This window comes from Callorhinus ursinus, unplaced genomic scaffold, assembly GCF_003265705.2.
Source record: "Callorhinus ursinus isolate GAN/ISIS: 27379988/994484 unplaced genomic scaffold, GSC_fseal_2.0 scaffold55, whole genome shotgun sequence".
In the NCBI taxonomy this organism is placed as follows: Eukaryota; Metazoa; Chordata; class Mammalia; order Carnivora; family Otariidae; genus Callorhinus; species Callorhinus ursinus.
In genome coordinates this window covers 7723358-7744557 of record NW_027397117.1, presented here as the reverse complement: position 1 = coordinate 7744557, position 21200 = coordinate 7723358, and the positions used below count along the sequence as shown (strand labels likewise).

The window sequence follows — 21200 nt, the reverse complement described above, 5'->3', positions numbered from 1 at the left end:
CTCGATCCCAGGACCCTGGGGTCATGACCTGAGCCAAAGGCAGCTGCTTGACCGACTGAGCCACCCAGGCGTCCTGGACAGCCAATTCTTGCTGAACAGCGTGGTGAATGTTGGCAGTGACCATACCTGCTTGCGCTGGGTTTATCGATGAAAAGTCAAAGCTAGCCAAGTCTGGTGCCCAGACACCACTGATGAACCTGTCATTTTCAGACTCTGATCTCGAATTCTCCACGCCACGCCTCGTGGCAGTGTGATGTGTTAATGCTCAGCCAACCCAGGACCGACAGGCCACGCGGGCTCTGGAGGGAGGGGTTCTGGGCCGAAGGCAGAACAACTCAGGCTGGGGTCAGAGGATGGGCGATCACCTGCCGAGTGGGATGGCCTTATTGATATCAGACCCTCTGCTGGCCCGGAGAGAATGTGATTAAAGATGCCTTTTTTCGAAGAGAATGTGATTAAAGATGCCTTTTTTGGGCTTTTATGACACTCTTATCGATCTGAGGTTGTTTATAGCTGTAAAATAGCTGTAAATTAGAGGATGAAATAAAAACAGCAGGATAGTAACTCCTGTCTTCCTACGGGGTTAAAAAAAAGCCTTCTGTACAGCTCCACCTGCTGCAGGGGGCTGACACACGAGCCTGCGGAGGGGAATCTCGTTCTTGTTTCCCGCAAACGAAGAGCCCAGGTTAAGAGGCAGCGCTGTCCTCAAGGCTGAAACCTAACCTGCTCGTTCCTGCCCAGGAAGTGTCTTCAGCGAACACATCTCCACTGGGAGCACTGTCGAATTGTGCGGCGACCGTGGTGTTTTAAGGATGCTTGGGGCTGGTTTTCTTTTTTCCTTTTCCCCTTCTCTTCCTTTCCTTGTTTTTCATTCCCCTTTCTTCCTTTTGTCCCTCTTTTGGCCGCTCTTTTATCTGATTAAAGGGTTCTGACATATTAGTATTTGTAAGGCCGTTAGGAGTGTTCAGTAGAGGATCACTGGTAATTTCAATGCAACAGACCAAGCCATGTGACCATCGGACTTTGTTTGCTTTCCCCTTGTAGAGATCCGAGAGGCCTTTCGGGTTCTGGACCGAGATGGGAATGGCTTCATCTCCAAGCAGGAGCTAGGAATGGCCATGCGTTCTTTGGGGTACATGCCGAGTGAGGTGGAGCTGGCCATCATCATGCAGCGCCTGGACATGGACGGTGAGCCCCGGGCGCACAGCGTGTCCCCCAGGATGAGCCCCGGCTCATCAGTGAGAACTTGGCTTTAAAGGGCCTTGCACTTGGGGTCAAAAGGCTTGGGGTCATGTCTTGGTTTACATTTGAGGGCTAGATCAAGGGTGTTCCAACAACACTCCGTGCAGTCCCTGCGGCCTGCAAAGGTGGTTCTGGGGCCACCGGAGGGAACAGGGTGAGGGAGGCGGCCTGGCTGCTGGAACAGCCATCACAGATCTTTCCACCTCTCCTCCCTCCCTGTTTCAATAGCTTTACAGAGATAGAGTGCACATGCCATAAAACTCACCCATTTAAACGGTGTGATTCAGTGGCGTTTAGTGGATTCACAGATTGGGGTAACCATGCTGTAATCAATTTTAGAGCATTGTCACCACTCCAAAAAGAAACGCGACCTTTCAGCTGCCACCTCGTGTCCCTCTCTCCCCCAAGCCCTAGGCAACCACTAATCTACTTTCTGTTTCTTTGGATTTGCCTCTCTCTGGACATTTCATATAAGATGGAATCCTATAATGTGTGGTCCTTTGTGACTGGCTGCTTTTACCTAGCATAATGTTTGCAAGGTTTACCCACATTATAGCATGTATTTGTACTTTTTTTTTTATGGCCAAATCATATGCCATTGTATGGGTATAATAACAGTTTCTTTTCTCTCTGTTTCACTTACTGGGTTTCTATATACAGCCTCCCTGGGAAAAAGGGTTTCACTGTATTTTAAAAGTTCTAAAAAGTGACACGTGACATCTTTAAGGTTCTTTCCTGTTCCAAAACCCTGAGGCTATCCCAAACCAGTTGTGACCCTCCTGACATTTAGATTCTGCCTTGGCTGAAGGTCCAAGAAAAAGCCTTCTTCTTCTTCTTCTTTTTTTTTTTTTTTCAACACACACACACCCCCTTCTGAAAAGCAGCTCAATCCCAGGCCTAAGGGGGGTCCAGAGTGGTGGGCATTGGGACTCTCACGTAGAGCATGAAGTATACAAGGAAAAAGCAGGAAGAAGAGCATGGGGTCAGGAAGTCCCTTGGAGGAAAAGACCATGGTAGGGAGATGTTTGCTTGGCCTGCAGCTGATTGGAAGAACCAGCTCTCTCCTGTTAGCTTGCTGGAATTGCTGGAAGGATGATAATAAGGGTGACCATATGGTGAACGAACTTCAGCACCAGCCACCAAGTGCAGCTGTGGACATTTATTTTCTGGTTCAGGGAAGGGATGTTTCATCAGGGGTGTTCAGTGGTATAAGCAGCCCAGCCTTGTCCTTACAACTCTGATTGATTGTGACTCACCATGTCTTTGCAGGACTGATTTGACCTTGCTTTATATTTAGCTGCTTGCTTTAGATATTTCTGAAAAGCTGGAGCAAAGCGCATATCATATAGCAAAATCTGTTTTCCATTGACCCCCATCATCATTTCGGAGATACATTTCCAGAAAAAGTTTCCTCCTTAAAATGATAGAAATCTTAAGCTACACTTCCGTTTTTGGAACGAAGATTCTGTGCTTTTGATTCTCTGCCCACAACTCCTTATAACAAAACCTAGTCGAATGGACTACAAGCAAAAGTGGAATTAGCAACATTTAATAAAAACGAGCCAGCCCTATTGTGGGCGAGTTACTCCTCTGAAGGGTCTTCATCAAAGTCCATCTGACTTCTTTGCGTAAGTCCGTCCGACTTCTTTGCGAATTCACTTGTTGGGTCTCAGCTCACAGGGAGTTTTTACATTGTTGCAAATCCTCCCTGAGTCCATGAGGTCTTGGAGGCCCAGGGGTTCTTGTGTGTCCCGGGTGTGCAAGGGACCCATTGGGACTCGGGCAGAGCTCCATATGGGATTCAGTTTAAGAGCTTCCAAAATTCTGCCCATTTATTTACAACTTGCATACTCAGCTACCAATGCCAAAGGCAGAACTTACCAGAACTTAAAAGGACTAAGCGGTTTTCTTGTAGAGAACTTCTATTCATCCCTTTAACAAAAGCTCAGGTTTAAAAAAAAAAAAAAAAAAAGCTGAGGTCATCAGCTGCTTCATGGTGATGAAATCAGGTCAAAACACCTTTCTTTACTTTTGAAGCACAGCTTCTTTGAGGTTTTGTTTTGTTGCTTACAAAAGATTTAATGCAGCAACATGAAGACAGAACAGTGATGTACGTAGAAGGAATTGCTCCACCAGTTTATTAATTGCCTGAGTGTTAAAGAGCTAAGTGAAAGATGCCCAGTCTGAGGCTGAAATGTGTGTCTTTAAGAGTTCTGTGAATGAGGCTGGTAAGTGGGATTTCTGGGGTACTGCATTCCGGTTATGGATGGACTGTGTCTCATGTCCTTTGCTTAATGGGCCTTTTGAGCTTCTGTTAAAAAAAAAAAAAAAAGGTCCTAATTATATCCTTCCTTTCTAGCTTCTGTAACTGGGGGTTCTCCACAGAGATTCGGCCTTACTGAATTAAGCTATTCTTTGGCATGAAACTTGTGGAATGGCAGACACTTTTTTTGGGATACTGCTCAAAAAATGGGGTGTTTGGGCTGGAGCTTGGGGTTCTTAGCTGTAGGCTGATGGTGCCTCCGGGCTCATAGACCCTGGTGTCCGGGGGACAGCAGGAGATGGAGCAGTGCCTCTGTCCACCCCAGCTGGCTGTGATTAGGAGCAGGTCTGGCCCACACACCGACCTTCTCTTTCTGGGGTCCCTGCCAGTTTGCCCGACGGTGAGGTCATCCCTTTGGCATGAGGGATTTAGCCTGAGTGTGTCTGTGCAACTGAAGTTGACACATGAGGCTTTCATTAGGTGGTTCCTTGGGAGTGGGGTGCCTTGCCGCCTCAGCATGTAATAGTAACCTGCCTGGATTAGGGAGCTCGGCAGGATTTCCTGGACACGGAGCCTGCAGGAGCCAGACAGTTCCAGTCTGTGTGTGGAGCTGGTTTTCCGGAGGACACAGTGCGAGGCAGGCTATAGGGTCTGGGATTGCTCTCTTGGCCTGTGGCCAATTTGCCTTAAGTGCTGGGACTCTGTATGCGTGTGTGCGTTTGTGTGCTCTTGTGTGCACACACACACACACATACACATGTGCTGATGGGCAGATCTGCTCGGAGTTAAATAAACAGAAAACCAGAATTTGTGCCCGATGCCCATTGCTTCCTCTTTGGCCCTTGGCGGCAAAGGTTCTTTCTTGTAACTTTTAACTCAATTGCACACTCCCTGGTGCTCGCGGTTCTTCTCCCCTTTCCAGCCTCTGCAGCTGAGATGACTTATGCCCTAGCACCAGGAGGGAGCCAGGATTTACCTTTCCTGGGTGCTTTTTGCCAGGATCTCACCTTCAGCCCAGAATCTGGACGCCTGTAGCCTTCTCCATCAGGCTCGTCGGGAATCGACTTTACTCCAATGCATCGCAGTCCTAGTTAGGTACCATCCTTGGAAGAATGGACAAAATAGCTGCCCAAAAGTGTCTGTGAAGCTGACATCTTTCAGAGAAGTGGGTTGAGAAAGGCTGCTTGCAAAGGACTGTGGGCTCTGCCACGTCCCGTCCACTCCCCTCACCTCTGTGTTTCCCACAGCAGCCCCGGGGACCCCCAGAGCTTCCAGCCTCCTTCACTGGGGAATAAGGCCTTGGGATCTTCAAGATCCAGCAGCTATTTTTGACTGCTTTCCAGCTTTTAATAGTTTCGCCGACCACACCACTGTCGCCAGCAGCTAGCTTTGCAAATAGTTTCCCAAAACACTCAAACCAGGAGACATTCTCAGCAGCTCGTGGCCTTTGCGAGGGCCCCAGTGACAGGTGCTCATGCTATCCTCTCCCCCTACAAATTCCCCTCAGGGATCCCGCACTTACCCAGCAGACGTCCCTCATTGAAACAAAGGCAGACCCTGCCTTCTTCCTCCTCAAATTCCTTTCTGCCCCTCAAAGGTGCAGAATCTCATGAGATCCTAGCAAATGTGGGGTTTCGAAATGACTTCCTACCTCTGAAGAGGTTCGTGGTTTGTTTTCAGACCCAGCTCCATGTCGAGAGTGAGTTGGACTCCGTTTAGTTCGATTTTTGAAAGAATTTATCTGACGGCCACTGTGTGTGAACTTGCTTATTTCTGTGGTCGGCAAGATTCACTTTTGGCTCGTTTTGAGACAAGCTACTGAACCGCAAAGAACAAAACTGTGGCCAAAGTCACACAGGAGAGTTAGCAATGCCCTTGCTGTCAGCCAACCTGTTCATTACAGGGATATCCTTTGCTGATGTGTCCCAGTTGGGACCTCTCTGTTATCATTCGTGACCTCCTAGAAGACAAAAAGTACCAGCTTAATTCAGAGGAGCGCTCACTTCTGCCCCACATTCATCCACGTCCGGGTCCTGATTGGGAGGCTCTGGGACAGCCATCGGTCTGTTTTGGGAGCTGGGACGCAGGCTTCTTTCCCGTGTGTGAGGGAAGATGCTTGTCCACAGGCTGCATGAATGGAAACGCCTGGTATGAGGTGGAAGCTGTTGGGGCCATAAGCAGAGGGTCCCAAACCTGGTGCACGTCGGACCACATCCAGCGGGTGTGCTTAAAACAACAACAACAACAAAAAACAGAGCAGTAGAATCAGAAACCACAGGGTGGTGCCTGGAAGCCTGCATCCTGTAACAGTCTCATCAAGTTACGTACAGCAGTGTGTCCATTCATGTAACTGGGGGACCTTTGGCTGAAAGAAAAATCTAAAGCTTGAGAGAAGTCTTCAAGCCTGTGGATATTTGTATGAGCAAGAAGGTCTGAGTAAGAAGTAAATGCCTCTAAGGCAGAGAAGGAGCTTTTCCTTTGGGAATTTGATAAAGCAAGAGGACAGTCTGTGGTCAGTCAGCCCTGCCTGAAAGCAAAGAGGCCTTCCCAGTCAGAGCTCATACCTACATAGATGCCCCAGCTTTCTCCCTCCTCCATTTCTGGGACCTGCAGAATAGGCATCACCTCAGAGTTTGCTTAAAATCCACCCCAGACCTGCTGATTCTGAGCCTGCATTTTTTTTTTTTTTTTAGGGTTTTATTTATTTGTCAGAGAGAGAGAAAGAGCGAGCACAAGCAGGGGGAGCAGCGGAGGGAGAGAGAGAAGCAGACTCCCCGTTGAGCAGGGAGCTGGATGTGGGACTTGATCCCAGGACCCACTCTGAGCCTGCATTTTAACGAAAGTCCCAGGTGGTTCATAGACATGGGGAAATTTGAGGAGTGCTAGTCTAGGGCACACTTTGAGAAGGAGGAAGCCAACCCAACCATGTTTCCTCATTTGAGGATCTCTTCGCAGAGTGCAGCCCCTTCCTAGTCCCCTGCCGGAAACTCAATGTGCAGGATTTGAAATTTACAAAGCCCAAGTCCTGTTGGAGGTCAGTTACAGGGATGTATCCAAATATTTGCATTTGTGAATAAGCATAAATTGCATTAAACTAATATACATTTCACTCTGTGTTAGTGAATTATTGCTGAATTTATTTTGATCTTGCTGTGCTAAGTCTTAACTGGGTAATGATAATAACGACCAACATTTATGTCATGCTCACCATGCCCCCAATAACAGTAGAATAGCAGTAATACTCGTAATACTCGCTAATACGTGCAGAGTCTTCACCGTGGGCCACACTCTGTTCCAGGCACTTTATTTATTAACTTATTTGTCCTCATATCAGCCATAAGTACTGAGTAGTCTGATTCTCATTTTGTAGGTGAGAAAAATGACGTACAGAGGTTTCACGTTACTTGCCCAGTTCATGCTGCTAGTAAAAGCCATATGAATCAAGATCTTAACCACATATCTTTTTTTATTTTTATTTTTTTAAAGATTTTATCTATTTATTTGATAGAAAGAGAGAGCCCATGTAGGCAGAGGAAGAAGCAGGCTCCCCGCTGAGCAAGGAGCCCCGATGTGGGGCTCGATCCCAGGACCCTGGCATCATGACCTGAGCTGAAGGCAGACGCTTAACTGACTGAGCCACCCCGGGTGCCCCCTTAACTACATATCTTGTAGATACATTCTTCTTTTTGTGATTTTAGTAGGTACCGGTCACTTACGGTGACAACAGGACATTGAAGCAGTGACTGAACAGAGCACACATACACATGCACATACTCGAGAATCATGACATTACCTAGGTATTTTGAACCTATATGTGAATATATTGATTACCAATTCCCGCTCCAAATCGTCTCCTGCTGTCACCTTTGGCTGGATGATAAAATCCAGCCACTCCTTAGGTTACACTTGTATGAGTCAAGCCTGACCCTAGAACAAAATCTGTGAATTAAAGATGGTGTCTTTGGGTTTCTTGTTGCTTTAATGAGGGGAATTGTATTTAGGTCCTCTTGGGATATATAGTGGTGGTGGATGTTCATGAAAAATCTACTCCAACGTTCCCGTCTCCTGAAACAATTCCTTCTTCTGTGTTAACCCAGGAAAAGTCCACCACCTTAATCTTATTGACAGTTGGCCACACTGATGAATCCCAAGTTCCAGCTAAGACCAAACTGTTTGAGCCACTTCTAGCGACTCAAGCCAGCGTTCATAATAAAAACAATTTCTGGTATGAGTACCCATTTCAGTAAGAGCCTCCTCAGCCGATATTATATTCTGTCTCCCTTGTTTTAACACCCTGGAATCCGTGGCTACACCTGTCCCCTGGGGTTACACTGATAGAAATTAGCAGCATCTCACCTCTCTGCTAGCAGACTTGAAACTCCTGGGATGTCCTGATCTGATCATAATCATGGGTGTAAAGGCAGCAAAATGTGGTGGGAGTAGATCTTGAAAATAGTAGATCTTGAAAATAGGGAGTAGATCTTGAAAACAGCTTCAAAGAAGCTGCCTCAGCTGTTTCTTCCAGGTCTTCAAGCTGGTCTTGGCTCAGCTCAGGGAGATATCAGAGAGGGCGCGAGGGAGACTTGGGCATTCTGTTTTCTGAATCCACCCAGAGGTCCCCCTTCCAAGTCACAGGTCCCACTCCTTTCCAATCAGTGTGCTAAATTTTATATCAGAGATCTGGGGAGTCTGTGACCTCAGCTTACCACTCTGCAGACCACACAATTAAACTTGGGGCCTTCCTTGCAGTTATAGGAAGTGAGTGATAATTTGGGGCCAACCTGAAAACACCCTTGTTCTCTGTGACCGGAGCTGAGAGTTTCATGGCCTGAGCTTGTCTGTCCATCTGTTCTTCCTTCCTTCTTTCTTCCTTCCTTTTTTTAAAGATTTTATTTCTTTATGAGGGAGATAGAACAGGCAGGAGTGGGGAGAAAGCGGCGAGGGAGAAGCAGACTCTCCACTGAGCAGGGAGCCCAACACTGGGCTCAATCCCAGGATCCTGGGACCATGACCTGAGCTGAAGGCAGGTGTTTAACCGACTGAGCCATCCAGGCGCCCCTTGTTTTCTCTTGCAAGGGCACTCAGAAGCAACTATCCACACCCCCCCCCCCGAGTCCTTGTAGTCATTGTTGCTACCGTAAAGGTCAAACATTGGAGCTACATGGGTCTTTAGAAACCTTGCTTTTGATAATTATTTTATCCAAAAGAAACCACAGGTGACATTTAATTAATTATGATGCCAATCATGCCAAGGATACCAGTATCCCATTTTTCACTGGCAAGAAGGTCAACACTTCTATTCTTAAAGAACAGTGACAAGCAAACCACTTAGGAAGGTGGTTTGCTCCTGGTACCCCACACTGTATCATGAAAACAGAAACCATGCTGGTTTCCTAGAAGCAAGAGTGTTATCTGGCGCACAAGAACCTGCTTACAATCCTTCATACATAAACAACATTTCTCTTAGGCTAGGTTTACCAAAAGGAATACGTGAGAGGGCCTGTCTCAGGACACCCTGACCAGTATAGAGTATTATTTAACAAGTCGTTACTAATATGATTGATGAAAAATGGCGGCCCATTTTACTCTTTTTGTTTTATCTCATAAGTGAGATGATACATTTTTTCATAGGTTGATTGGGTTTTTCCTTTTGAGGATTGCCTGTTTTTGGGGGGTGGGAGTGGAATCAGTTTCAGTAAGGAGAGGCTAATTTGTGCGGACATAATAAATAAATCCCCCAAATACCAATGGCTTCATGTCACAAAATAAAAGTTATCACTCATGGGATATGTCCATTGTGAGTTGGCTGGGTGTTTCTTCTTTGTCATCCTCACTCAAGAGTTCCGGCAGAGGGAGGCTTCTGTCTGTTTCCAGCATAGCTGTAGTGAGGGAAAGAGACCAAGTGGACCACATAGTGATTCCTGAAGTTTTTGGTCACTTCTGTTCACTTTCTCATTAGCTAAAGCAAGTCGGATGGCTGTGCCTAAGATCAAGGGGCTTGGGGAAGTAGAATCCACCTACATGCCCAGAAGGGAATGAACTGGAAATTATTTGCTGAACAACACTCACGATGATCTAAGGACCTGGGGCTTTTCTTTTTCTTTTTTATCAGAGTGTTACATTTATTGTAAAATATTTATCTCAGGGAAAACTTCTAGAAATTCTATAAATAGGGGCAGAAATGATTGTCATGGAGATTTTACACAATCCTTTCGGAATGCAAGTAGACAAAACTAAGTAGCAATTTGAATGACACTGAATATGTGTGTATATGAGTATGTGTAGGTGTGCCTGTGTAATATAAATTTTGTGTTCCAAAAAAGAGAATATCCTTCTTTTTTTTTTTTTTTAAAGACTTTATTTATTTATTTGAGAGAGAGAGAATGAGAGATAGAGAGCACGAGAGGGAAGAGGGTCAGAGGGAGAAGCAGACTCCCTGCCGAGCAGGGAGCCCGATGTGGGACTCGATCCCGGGACTCCAGGATCATGACCTGAGCCGAAGGCAGTCGCTTAACCAACTGAGCCACCCAGGCGCCCAAGAGAATATCCTTCTTTTTAGAGCAATTCTTGAACATTAACAAAACTTAGCTAGGTATTAGACCACAAGACCACCTAACTAAATTCCAAAGGACAAACATTATATGCACATCCTTTGGCTATAATGCGATAAACCAGAAATTAATAAAAGTTTGAGTAAGGATCCCACCCACTTGGAATCTAAAAATTAAAAACCAAAAACCTTTCAATTTAATGAATAATTCCAAGATTCTTGGGAAAAAAAAATGCAATCAATTGACAAATATAGCATATTTAATGGAGAATTAAATAGAGCTGCCACTAAAATAAACTGGAAATGAAAAAATATGGGAGATTTAAAAAGGAATACTTAATACAGTTTTGTAAAAATACATTTGAACATCTACATGGAATGGAGATTTTTTTTCTGGAAAATAATGCATTATTGAAATGGATTCAAGCCCAAGTAAGGAGTCTAAATCGGAAGTTGTATACTTGCAGCCTTCCCAGCCAAATACAGCTTACAGCCCTGTTTTATTGGGCTCACACCTCATTTTATAAAGCAGAAAATCTCATATTAAAAATATGCACTTCTCTCTCCTCTTAAAATCCAGGAGAATTTAACAAGACTAGACCTGAACTCCTTCACTACAGTAATTTGGTGGACTTGAGTAGCTGTCTTCTCTAGGCAGGGCAAATCCCACCGTCTCCACTGTTCCTTACTGTCTTAAACATGCCTGCCCCCTTTTGATGGGCTAGCTTGGTCCCTGTGGACTTTGGAGTGTGGCAGTCTGCCTGAATTCCGGACCAGGGAATGATGAGGGGATCTTCCACTGCTATGGCGATTCATTCTTCTTTTCCTTTAGTTGTTGTTGTTGTTGTTGCTGGTTTTTTTTTTTTTTTAGGGTTTTATTTATTTATTTGAGAGAGAGAGAGAGAGAGAGGGAGAGCACAAGCAGGGGGAGGGGTAGAAGGAGAGGGAAGCAAGCAGACTCCCTGCTGAGCAGAGAGCCTGACGTGGGGCTCGATCCCAGAACCCTGAGATCATGACCCGAGCAGAAGTCAGATGCTCAACTGACTGAGCCACCAGGTGCCCATCCTTTCCTTTAGTTTTAATTCTGCATTTTGGGGTTTGTGTTATTTTCCTGTGCTTTTTTTTCTGTTTTGCTTATTGTCCTTTCCAGCAACTTCAGTAGACTACTTGCTTTATTTTAATTTTTTATTATTTAATAATTAAGGCAACTAAGACGGGAAATTTGCCACTGAGAAGAGCGTTAGTCACGTCTTTTGTCTTTTGGTCATTTTGTTGTTTCACTGTTTGCTTTACAATATTTTATCGTATATTTTCATTCCCTTTGCTTCTCTGCAGATTTTTTAGGAAAGTGTTTTATAATTTCCAAGTCGCTGGAATTTTAAGTTTACGTTGAAATTTTCTATTATTTTTATTACATTGTGGAAAGTAAACGTGATCTGCTATTTGGGAGGATTTTCTTTGTAACCGAGAATATGCACTTTTATGAAGGTATCTATAGTATGAGGCTTTTATATATGCATAGAAGTTACCTTCATATTACCTGTATTTCCTCCATCTGTATTTTTGGTTATTTTATCTGAGATAAGTTACTTTGATGTGTTGAATTCTCCTACTGCTGTTGCCATGCTTCCTTGGTTTACTTCCAATGATTTTTATTTCAATTTTCTATATTCTGTCTGCCCTCATAGTAGCTTTTATCTTTTATCAGTATAAAAGTTCTTTAGATGCCTTTGAGTTATACTTTTGCTTTCTGTTAATTTTTGCCACATAACCTTTTTGCCCATGTTTGGGTAACATTTATTGTTAAGTGCGGTCATTGGGGGACATTCACCATTATACAGCTTCTTCCAGGAACATAGTCTGGTGCCCTTTCTGGGAGAAATTTTTACACAACATATGCCATGCTGTTTTAATTTTTAATTATTCTGAGAGCCTTTTTATGGGCAAGCTTAACCTATCATTTATTTCAGAACTTTTACGTTGGGTCTTAATTCTGTCATTTTGTGTTATGCTGGTTTCCATGTGTATTATTTGTCTTTCTAAACTACAACGGGTTTTTTAAATTGAGGTATATCTGGCATACAACATTATATTAGTTCCACATGTACAACATAATGATTCGATATTTGTATATGTTGTGAAATGATGACGGCAATAGATCCAGTTAACATCCGTCACCATACATCATTTTAATTTTATTTTCTTGTGATCAGAACTTTTTAAATCTACTTTCATAGAAACTTTAGATTATGTAACACAGTGTTATTAACTCTGGTCACAATCCTGTACATTGTATCTCCATGACTTATTTATTTTATAACTGAAAGTGTGTAACTTTAACCCCCTTCACCCATTTCACCCAGCTCCCCATCCCCCACCTTTGGCAACCACCACCAGTCTGTTATCTGGATAGATTGATCTGTCTGTCTGTCTGTCTATCTGTCTACCTACCTATCTGCTATCCGTCCGTCTGTCCATCCATCCATCCATCCATCCACCCACACATACACACCACATTTTCTTTATCCATTCATCCATTTGGGGGGACGTTTGGGTTGTTTCCATGTCTTGACTGTTCTACATAATGCTGCAGTGAACAGGGAGGTGCATATATCTCTTCAAGTTAGTGTTTTCATTGTCTTCAGATAAATACCCAGACGTGGGATTGCTGAATCATATGGTAGCTCTATTTAAATTTTTCAAGGAGGGGCGCCATGCTGGCTCAGTCCATTAAGCGTCTGCCTTCGGCTCAGGTCATGATCCCAGGGTCCTGGGATCAAGCCCCGCATCGGGCTCCCTGCTCAGTGAGGAACCTGCTTCTCCCTCTGCCTCTGCCTGCCGCTCCCCCCCGGCTTGGGATCTCTCACTCTCCCTCTCTCTCAGATGAATGAATGAATGAACGAATGAATCTATCTTATCTGTCTTTCTTTAAATTTTTTGAGGAAACTCCGTACTGTTTTCCATAATGGCTGCACCATTTACAAGCCAGCTAACAGTGCATGAAGGTCCCTTTGCTCCACATCCTCACCAACACTTGTTATTTTATTGGTAATGGCCATGTTAGCAGGTGTGAGGTGCTGATTCACTGTGCTTTTGATTTGTATTCCCCTGACAGTTAGTGATGTTGAGCACCTTTTCATGTACTTGTTGGCCATCTGTAGGTCTTCTTTGAAAAAAATACCTGTTAAGATCCTCTGTCCATGTTTGAATTGGATTGTTTGGGTTTTTGCTGTTGAGTTGCATGAGTTCTTTTTATATTTTGGAATATTAACTCCTTATCAGATATACGATTTGCAAATATTTTCTCCCATGTGGTCAGTTGCCTTTTCCTTTTATGGATAGTTTCCTTTGCTGTGCACAAAGGTTGTTTTTTTTTTTTTCTTTAAATATTCTCGCAGTTGTGTGGGAGGCAGATATCCTCCTTTCCCCTTTTCTAGTGATGTCCGAAAAGGTCTGGTGAATTTATCTCTAACGTCAGTTACAAATTAATAACAGTCTTTTTTACAGAAGGTGAGAAATTAAATGTTTACCCCCTTTGTCTTTTCTAGTCTTTGTTAATTTCAATATATGGTAATTATAAGTGTACTTCCCTTCCTTTTATTTTTATAATTTTCATTATTTTCAGTTTTAAAAAATATTATCAGTTTTATGACCATTTTGAAACAATTATTTTGCCTGCACATTTATCTGATTTCTTTGCTTACCCCCTGTCATGTTTACCTCATTTTCTGTTTCTTTTTTAAAAATTAATATATATCTGTTCTGACATAAACTTTCCAAAATTTCCTTTTTTTTTTTTTTTTCTCCCCAGGAAGTTTACCTCAATCCTACATCGGAGTATATTAAGTCTGAGAATATTTCTCTTGACACGAACAGCTTGATTTAGGTGCTGAATTCTTGAATTTTGGCCTCTTTTAAAGTCCAATGATTTCTACTCCATTATTTTGGGGTTTTAATGTCAAGAAGCTCATGGCCATCCTACTGTTTATTTCTCGCAAACAACCCACTTTGTGGTGACGTCATCATCGTCATCAGTGAAGGATGAACTTCTCACCAGTCCATTTCCTTCTCTGGGTTGTTGCTGTTCATGGTGGTTGGAGCGATGGTGGTCCCTGTTCTTAGGGCTCCTTGTGATGTGATTCACACTCTCCATGTTTAGACTGAGTTTTTTTCCTAGAAAACATTTTTTTTGACCTTTTTGTTTTCTTTTTTGCTCCATAGATGTTAGTCTCTCTTTCTAGCCTCATGTGCAGGTTCGATCCTGGGCTGTGGTCTCCACATTTTTCCCTCATAGATGTCCGTTCTCCATCTTTTTCTTCAGTATTCTGTATTTCATATATATATATATATATCTTTTATATATATTATATCAAAGGATATCTATCTATCTTTTTTTCCTTTTCACTACTTCAAGGCTTTCCAGTGATCACTGGATTTTATCCCTGTAACCATGCTTTCTCATGTCTGTGTATTCTTTTCCTCTTGTTTTTCTAATTTGAAATCCTCTGTGTTGTTAAGGAAATAAACCGGATACCTCCCAAACATTCTTTGGTAAATCTGTTTGACAGTGAGGTAGCTGATGAGTTTTGAGACAATTGCTGGTGACTTTTGAGCCACCACATTCGCTCACAGGTCTCTGGGTTTTCAGAGTAGAGGCAGATCCAGCTTGTCCAGGGCTGATTCAGGGTCAGGCTGGACTAGGTTCCAGCAGAGATGAGCTCAGGACAGCAGTTGGATCCCTTTCAGCACCAAGCAGAGAATGGGGTGATGTGAGGGAATTATATTTAGGAACCTAGGAAATGGAAGAGAAAGCTGAGTAGGTGTCTCCTGTGGTCCCGGTATGCCTGGGGTCCCTATAAAAAATGCTCCCTGAAATTTCCTGATCTGCACTATGTGGGGTCCCTGTTTTGTTTCGTTGTTGTTTTCTTTTTCTTCCTTATTTCATTCAGTGGGTGTAGCTGTTAGATCAAGTAATGCTGGTAATCTCAGACATTTTTTTTCTTGTGTCTTTTTTTAATGGAAACCTCCCCAGAGTTTGAACTTAAACTTGCAAATGGCCTTGATTGCTGTTTGAGATGGATATTAGTTATAACGGTAAGGTAATATCCAATTCTTGGTTTACCTTTTTTTTCTTTAAATCAGTAGTGGCTATTAAGTAACTTTTTGGCATCTACTGAGATGATCATACAGTTTTTATTATTTTGCCTGTTGGTGATATATGTTATTTAATTGGATTTACTAAAATTTAAGAAACTCCTGCAGTTCAGGGATGAGTCCTCCTTACTGAAAATTGAGTTTCTCTCCCAATATCCTGTTGTGTTTGTCTAGCTGTGTTTTATTTTTTAAGTTTTGCTTATACATCTATAAAAAATAATTGATCCATTGCCTTTTCTTTCCATTTGATAGGTTTTTGTATCAGGGTTTTGCTGAACTTATAAAGGTATTTGGGAGTTTTCCATCTTTTTATGCAGTAGAAGAGATTATAAAAAATCACTTTTGAATATCTGAACACATTCCTATACAAATCATGTAAACATAAAATAGTTTGGGGTGTTCTTTACCAGTATGTCATTTATATCATATTTACTAACCTATTCAAATGATCCTTTTCCTTAGTCAATTTGATTTTGTTCCTAGAAATTGCCCATTTCTTTTGGATTTCAAATGCGTTAATATAAATTTCTGCTTGTCATTCTTTATATTTAATTCTGTAAATATATCATCTTTGTGATTTCTAATTTTATATATGCTTCTCTTTTTTCTTAATTTTGATTTCCAGATGATCTTCCTTGCAAAGATATTTTTTTCTCCAAGAATTGTCTTCTTTGTCACTGTCTTTTTTTTAATAATTTTTTTTTTCCGTTTGAGACAGAGCACGAGAGCAGAGTGGAGGGGCAGAGGGAGAGAAAGAATATCAAGCAGACTCTGCACTGAGTGCGGAGCCTGATGCGGGGCTTGATCTCAGGACCCTGAGACCATGATCTGAACCGAAATCAAGAGTCCATTGCTTAACTGACTGAGCCACCCAAGTGTCCCTGTATCACTGGTCTTGATTAGCAGTGAGATTAGTTCAGTATTTGGACAGGGGGTTTACACTGTGGATTTTAATTGTGCTAATAGTTTTTAGTTTTGTTGTATTTTTTCCTCATTTCCCCCAGCTTCCTTTTCATCTCAGCCTGTACCAACAGATTTCTATTTTTTAATTGTCTCCTAATTCAAACACTATACAGTGTACTCTTCTTGACTGTTCAGGTTGGTGAGTTGTGACAGTTATCTATAGCAGGGTAACTCACACCCCAGTGTAAGATTGGAACAAAAAAATTCCTTGACAAATTATTTTTCCCACTCCTGTGGCTTAGCTATTCATTTCTTAATAGTGTCTTTTGATTAGCAGACATTTTAAGATTGATTTAAGCCAATTTATCACTTTTTTTCCTTTGGAGTTTAGGGCTTTTTGATTCCCATCTAAAAAATATTTTTCTGCATCAATGTTAGAGAAATATTTGACTGCATTTTCTTCCAGAAGATTTATGGTTCTTTCACATTTGGGTCTGTGATCCACATGAAATTAGTTTTTGTGGAAGGAGCATGGTACAAGTTGAGATTCTATTTGCCTTGCACAAGTTTTCGGTTATTCTAAGCACAGTTTGTTAAAAAGACTTTGTTTCCTCTTTGAATTGACCTGGAACCTTGATTGGATATTGATTGAGCGTCGATGTGGCAGTTCTTGGATTCTCTGTTTTGTTCTACTGATCTGTGTGCTCTGTTCTGTACATTAACCCCATAGTGTGCTGATTCCTGTAGTTTTATGCTGTCTTGAAATCAGGAAGTATGAGTATATGGTATATTTCCAAAACTGTTATGGTTATTCTAGATCCTTTGCATTTCCACACAAATTTAAAAATCTTCTTGTCAATTTTATCAACAAAATGATCTGGGGTTTGTATTCCAATTGTGTGAAATCTATGGATACATGTTAACAGAATGAACATACTAACAACAGTAAGGCTTCCAATCTGCAAAGGGTATGTCTTTTCATGTTTTTTAGCTCCTAACAATGTTTTGTCTGTTTCATTTGTGCACATCTTTCATTAGACTTATTCCTAGGTACTTGATGATTTTTGATGCCATTGTACATTGTACGGTTTTTAATATCACTTTTAGATTGTTTACTACCATTATGTTGAAAAACAGTTGTTGCTTTTTTGACAAATTTTATTTTCTTTTATCTTGCTACTTCTACTAGTTTTTAATAGCTTCTACAGGATTTTCTACAGACTCAAAGATGTCTCTGACAGTTTTAATTCTTCCTTTCTAAGTTTTATGCCCTTTATATTTCTTTTCTTGCCTATTGCACCAGCTAGAATTAATTAAAGTGATAAGAGGAGACACTTTTATTTCTTTGTTGATCTTTTATTTCTTTGTTGATCTTTGTATATCTTTCACCACTTAGCATGTAGTTAGCTGTAGGCTTTTTGTTGATGTTTTCGTCAGATTGAATAAGTTCCCTCTACTTCAGATTGCTGAAAGTTTTCATCTTGAATAGGTATTGAATTCTTTCAAATACTATTTCTACATCTGTTAAAATGATCATTTTTTTCTGATGTTCTGTCAGTGTAGTAAATTATATTGATAGATTTTCACACATTAAACCAACCTCATGTTCCTAGAATTACACCATACTTTGTCATTTTGTATTTTCCTTTCAGACACTGCTGGATTTTATTTGCTAATTATTTTGTTAAGGATTGTTGCATCTGTGTTCATGAGGTATATTGGTCTGTAATTTTCTTATAACATCCTTGTCAGGGTTTGGTAGTAGGTTTATGCTGGCTTCATAAAATGAATTGGGAAGTGTTTTGTGTTTCTTTTTCCCCCTCTTCAATATTCTGAAAGAATTTGTATAAGATTGGCATTTTTCTTCCTTATATGTTTATTTGAAACCATCTGGACCTGCCTGGAATTTTCTTTGTTAGAAGGATTTTTTTTCCCCTAGTATTATATCATAAAAATTTTCAATCATGCAGAAATACTGAATGGAGTGAACACCTATAAACTCATTCACTGATCTTACAGTACTAAATTTGCTTTATCATATACCTATTCATCTCTCTCGATGAGAAGCTTTTTATTATAAAGTATTTTCTTTGAAATCATAGAGCTATTTAGATATTTTATTTCTTTTTGCATAGTTTTTATCACTTTTGTATTTTAAGAAATGTGTTCATTTTAGTAAATTGTCAAATTTGTTGATAAATTTCTCTTAACATTTCTGAATTATCTTTTTACTATCCACAGGATCTTTCATTCCTAATATTGTTAATTGCTTTTACTCTGTTTTCTCTTCATCAGACTTATAAGAGGATTTTCTTAATACATTTTAAAACTAACTTCGACTTTGATAATTCTCTCTATTGTTTGTTTTTATTTCATTGATTTCTGCTTTTCTTTTTAAATTATTTTTTTTAAGTTACTTGGATTTAATTTGTTCTTCCTAACTTGTTAGAGTGGAAGCTCAGATCATTTGATTTTAAACCTCTTTTCTAATACACGTATTTAAAGTCTTAAAGCTTCGGCTACATTCTATAAATTCTTTAAAAAAACATTATAGTAGACATTATTACATGTTCAGAGAATTGGATCTGATTTGAATAGACAAAAGAAGTGAGACAGACTAACATTGATTGCCAACTTCCTTCATGTGGTTAGGAGGCATATACCCATTTTACAGATGAGAAAGCCAAGAGCATATTAGTTCATGTCTTGCCCAAGAAGCCACAGAGCTGGTAAATAACAGGGCTGGGATTTCACCTCTAGCCTTTCTGGCCTCCCACTCTGCTGCCACCCAGAAAAGACAGATCCTGGAATGTTGTAATGACGTGAATGACAACAATGCTAGCAATTACTTGCTTCTACAGAGTATTTGAAAGTTTGGAAAGTGTCCTCAAGCCTCTCTCCTCTCATCTTCTCTGGCATTCTTGTAATGACCAGTATGGGTGGGTGCAGGCCTGCATAGTTGGGTTGTGTCTTGGGAGAAAAGGGGACTAGAGAGAGAGGAGGCCACACCCTGCTTCTCCAGGTCGCATAAAGAATGCTTCATTGTCTTCTGGCATTCGAGATGTTTCTTATTCCATAGATCACGATGTGTTGCTTTTTTTGTTGTCAGTGTGTAGTATTTTCTAATGCCCTAGTGCGTTTTCCTTCCTTCCTTCCTTCCTTCCTTCCTTCCTTCCTTCCTTCCTTCCTCTTTCTTTCATTCATTCATTCATTCATTCATTCATTTATTTTTTCTTTACTTTTGACTTTCTGGGCTGGTTAGAAATATCATGCTTAGTTTCTACAATAGAGATGTTATAGAAATCTTACTGTCATCATTAAATATCATCTAGGTATATTATGGTTATCATTGCCATCAGAAGACATACCTTGGATGAATTTGATCCTCTGAAATTTACCATGTCCTTTTTTGTGGCCCAGCATTTCGTTCCCTGTGCACTTGAAAAGAATGTGTATTTTCTATTATTGGGTGCAATATTCTACAAATGTCAGTTACATAAAACTGGTTAGTCGTGTTCAGATCTTCTATATCTTTATTGAATTTTTTTCTTCTTTTATCAAGTACTGTCAGGAGGTGTTAAATTCTCCAAGTATTGGGGCGCCTGGGTGGCTTGGTCAGGTCTCAGGATCCAAGGATCCAGCCCTGTATCTGGCTCTGTGCTCAGCAGGGAGTGTGCTTCAGGATTCTCTTTCTTCCTCTGCCTCGCCCCCCACCTTTTCCTCTCTCAAATGAATCAATAAATCTTAAAAAAAGATTTCTCCATTTGGGCTTGTCTGTTTCCCCCTTTAGTTCTGCAACTTTTGTGTGTATTTTGATGCACTATTATGAGAAGCAAGCACATTAGAAATTGTGGTGTTTTCTTTATAAATTGTTTCCTTTATACATTTCTTTATAAATCTTTATCATAATGAAATGTTTGATAATACTGTTTGTCTTGAAGTCTACAGCTGTATGGTTAGTGTGTGTATGGCTGACTTTTCAGCTGTTTTACTTTCCACTTATTACTGTCTTTATATTTATTATAAGCTGCAAATAATTGGGTCTCCTTTTTGTCCAGTCAACTAATCTTTTAAATTAGTGTCTATTTATGACCTATGTAATTATTGGTAAGGTTCTATTAAGTCTGCCATATTGATGCATGTTTCCTGTTAGAAACACGTACTCTATGTTCTCTTTCTCCTTTCTTGCCATCTTTTGCTTGAAAAGAGAGTGTTGAAGTCATTCTATTTTTTCATTATTTTCCTTTATATATGTATGTGTATTTATTGATCTCTCTAGAGATTACAACATGCAATAACTTACCACATTTTTTCTTCAAATAATCTTGGGCTACTTCATGAACAATGTAAGAACCTTGCAATGTATAAATGTATGTTGTTTTGTATTTTGCTTCTCCATATACTATACTATATCTATCAACATTTTACCTTTTCTGGTGCTCTTTCTTCCTTCTTGCATATTTGAGCTTTCTTTTGGCTTCATTTCCTTTCAATGTAAAGGTGTTCTGTTAGCATTTTTTTTGCTGCATTTCTGTCAGAGAAGAATACTCTCAGCATTTCACTGACAAAATGTCTTTTTTTTCATTTTTTATATTTTTATGGTGATAAAACACATGTAACGTAAAATTCACAATTTTGAGCACTTTTAAGCGTATAACGCACTAGCATTAAGTACATTTATGGAATTATACAACCATCACCACTGTCTTTTTTCAAAACTCTTCCATCATCTTAAACAGAAACTGTGTAACTATTAAGCAATAATTTCACATTACCCCAACCTCTGGTAATCTCGAGTTTGCTGTCTGTATGAATTTGCCTATTCTAGATACATGTGGAATCACACAATATTTGCCCTTTTGTGGTTGACCTAGTTGACGTAGCTTAACGTTTTCAAGGTCCATCCGTGTTGTAGTGGGTATCAGAACTTCATTTCTTATTATGGCTGAGTAATATTCTGTGGTATATCTGTAGCACATTTTTTTAAATCCATTTATCTGTTTATGGACATTTGAGTTATTTCTACTTTTTGGCTACTATGAATATGCTGGAATGAACATCAGCACATCAGTTATTTGTTTGAAGAAA

General features: G+C 40.7%; 1 protein-coding gene across 8 annotated transcripts in view; it reads left to right on the top strand.

Annotated features, from left to right (window-relative positions):
- CALN1 (calneuron 1) overlaps positions 1 to 21200 on the top strand; it is a 501983-nt gene that overhangs the window by 250646 nt on the left and 230137 nt on the right. For 7 of the 8 annotated variants that reach the window (XM_073884242.1, XM_025864721.2, XM_073884243.1 and 4 more), the window contains one exon: positions 1045 to 1188. The exons of the other annotated variant lie outside the window; for it this stretch is intronic. In XM_073884242.1, coding sequence (XP_073740343.1) covers positions 1045 to 1188 — 144 coding nt within the window. The remainder of the gene's footprint in view (positions 1 to 1044; positions 1189 to 21200) is intronic. 8 annotated transcript variants of the gene reach the window in all.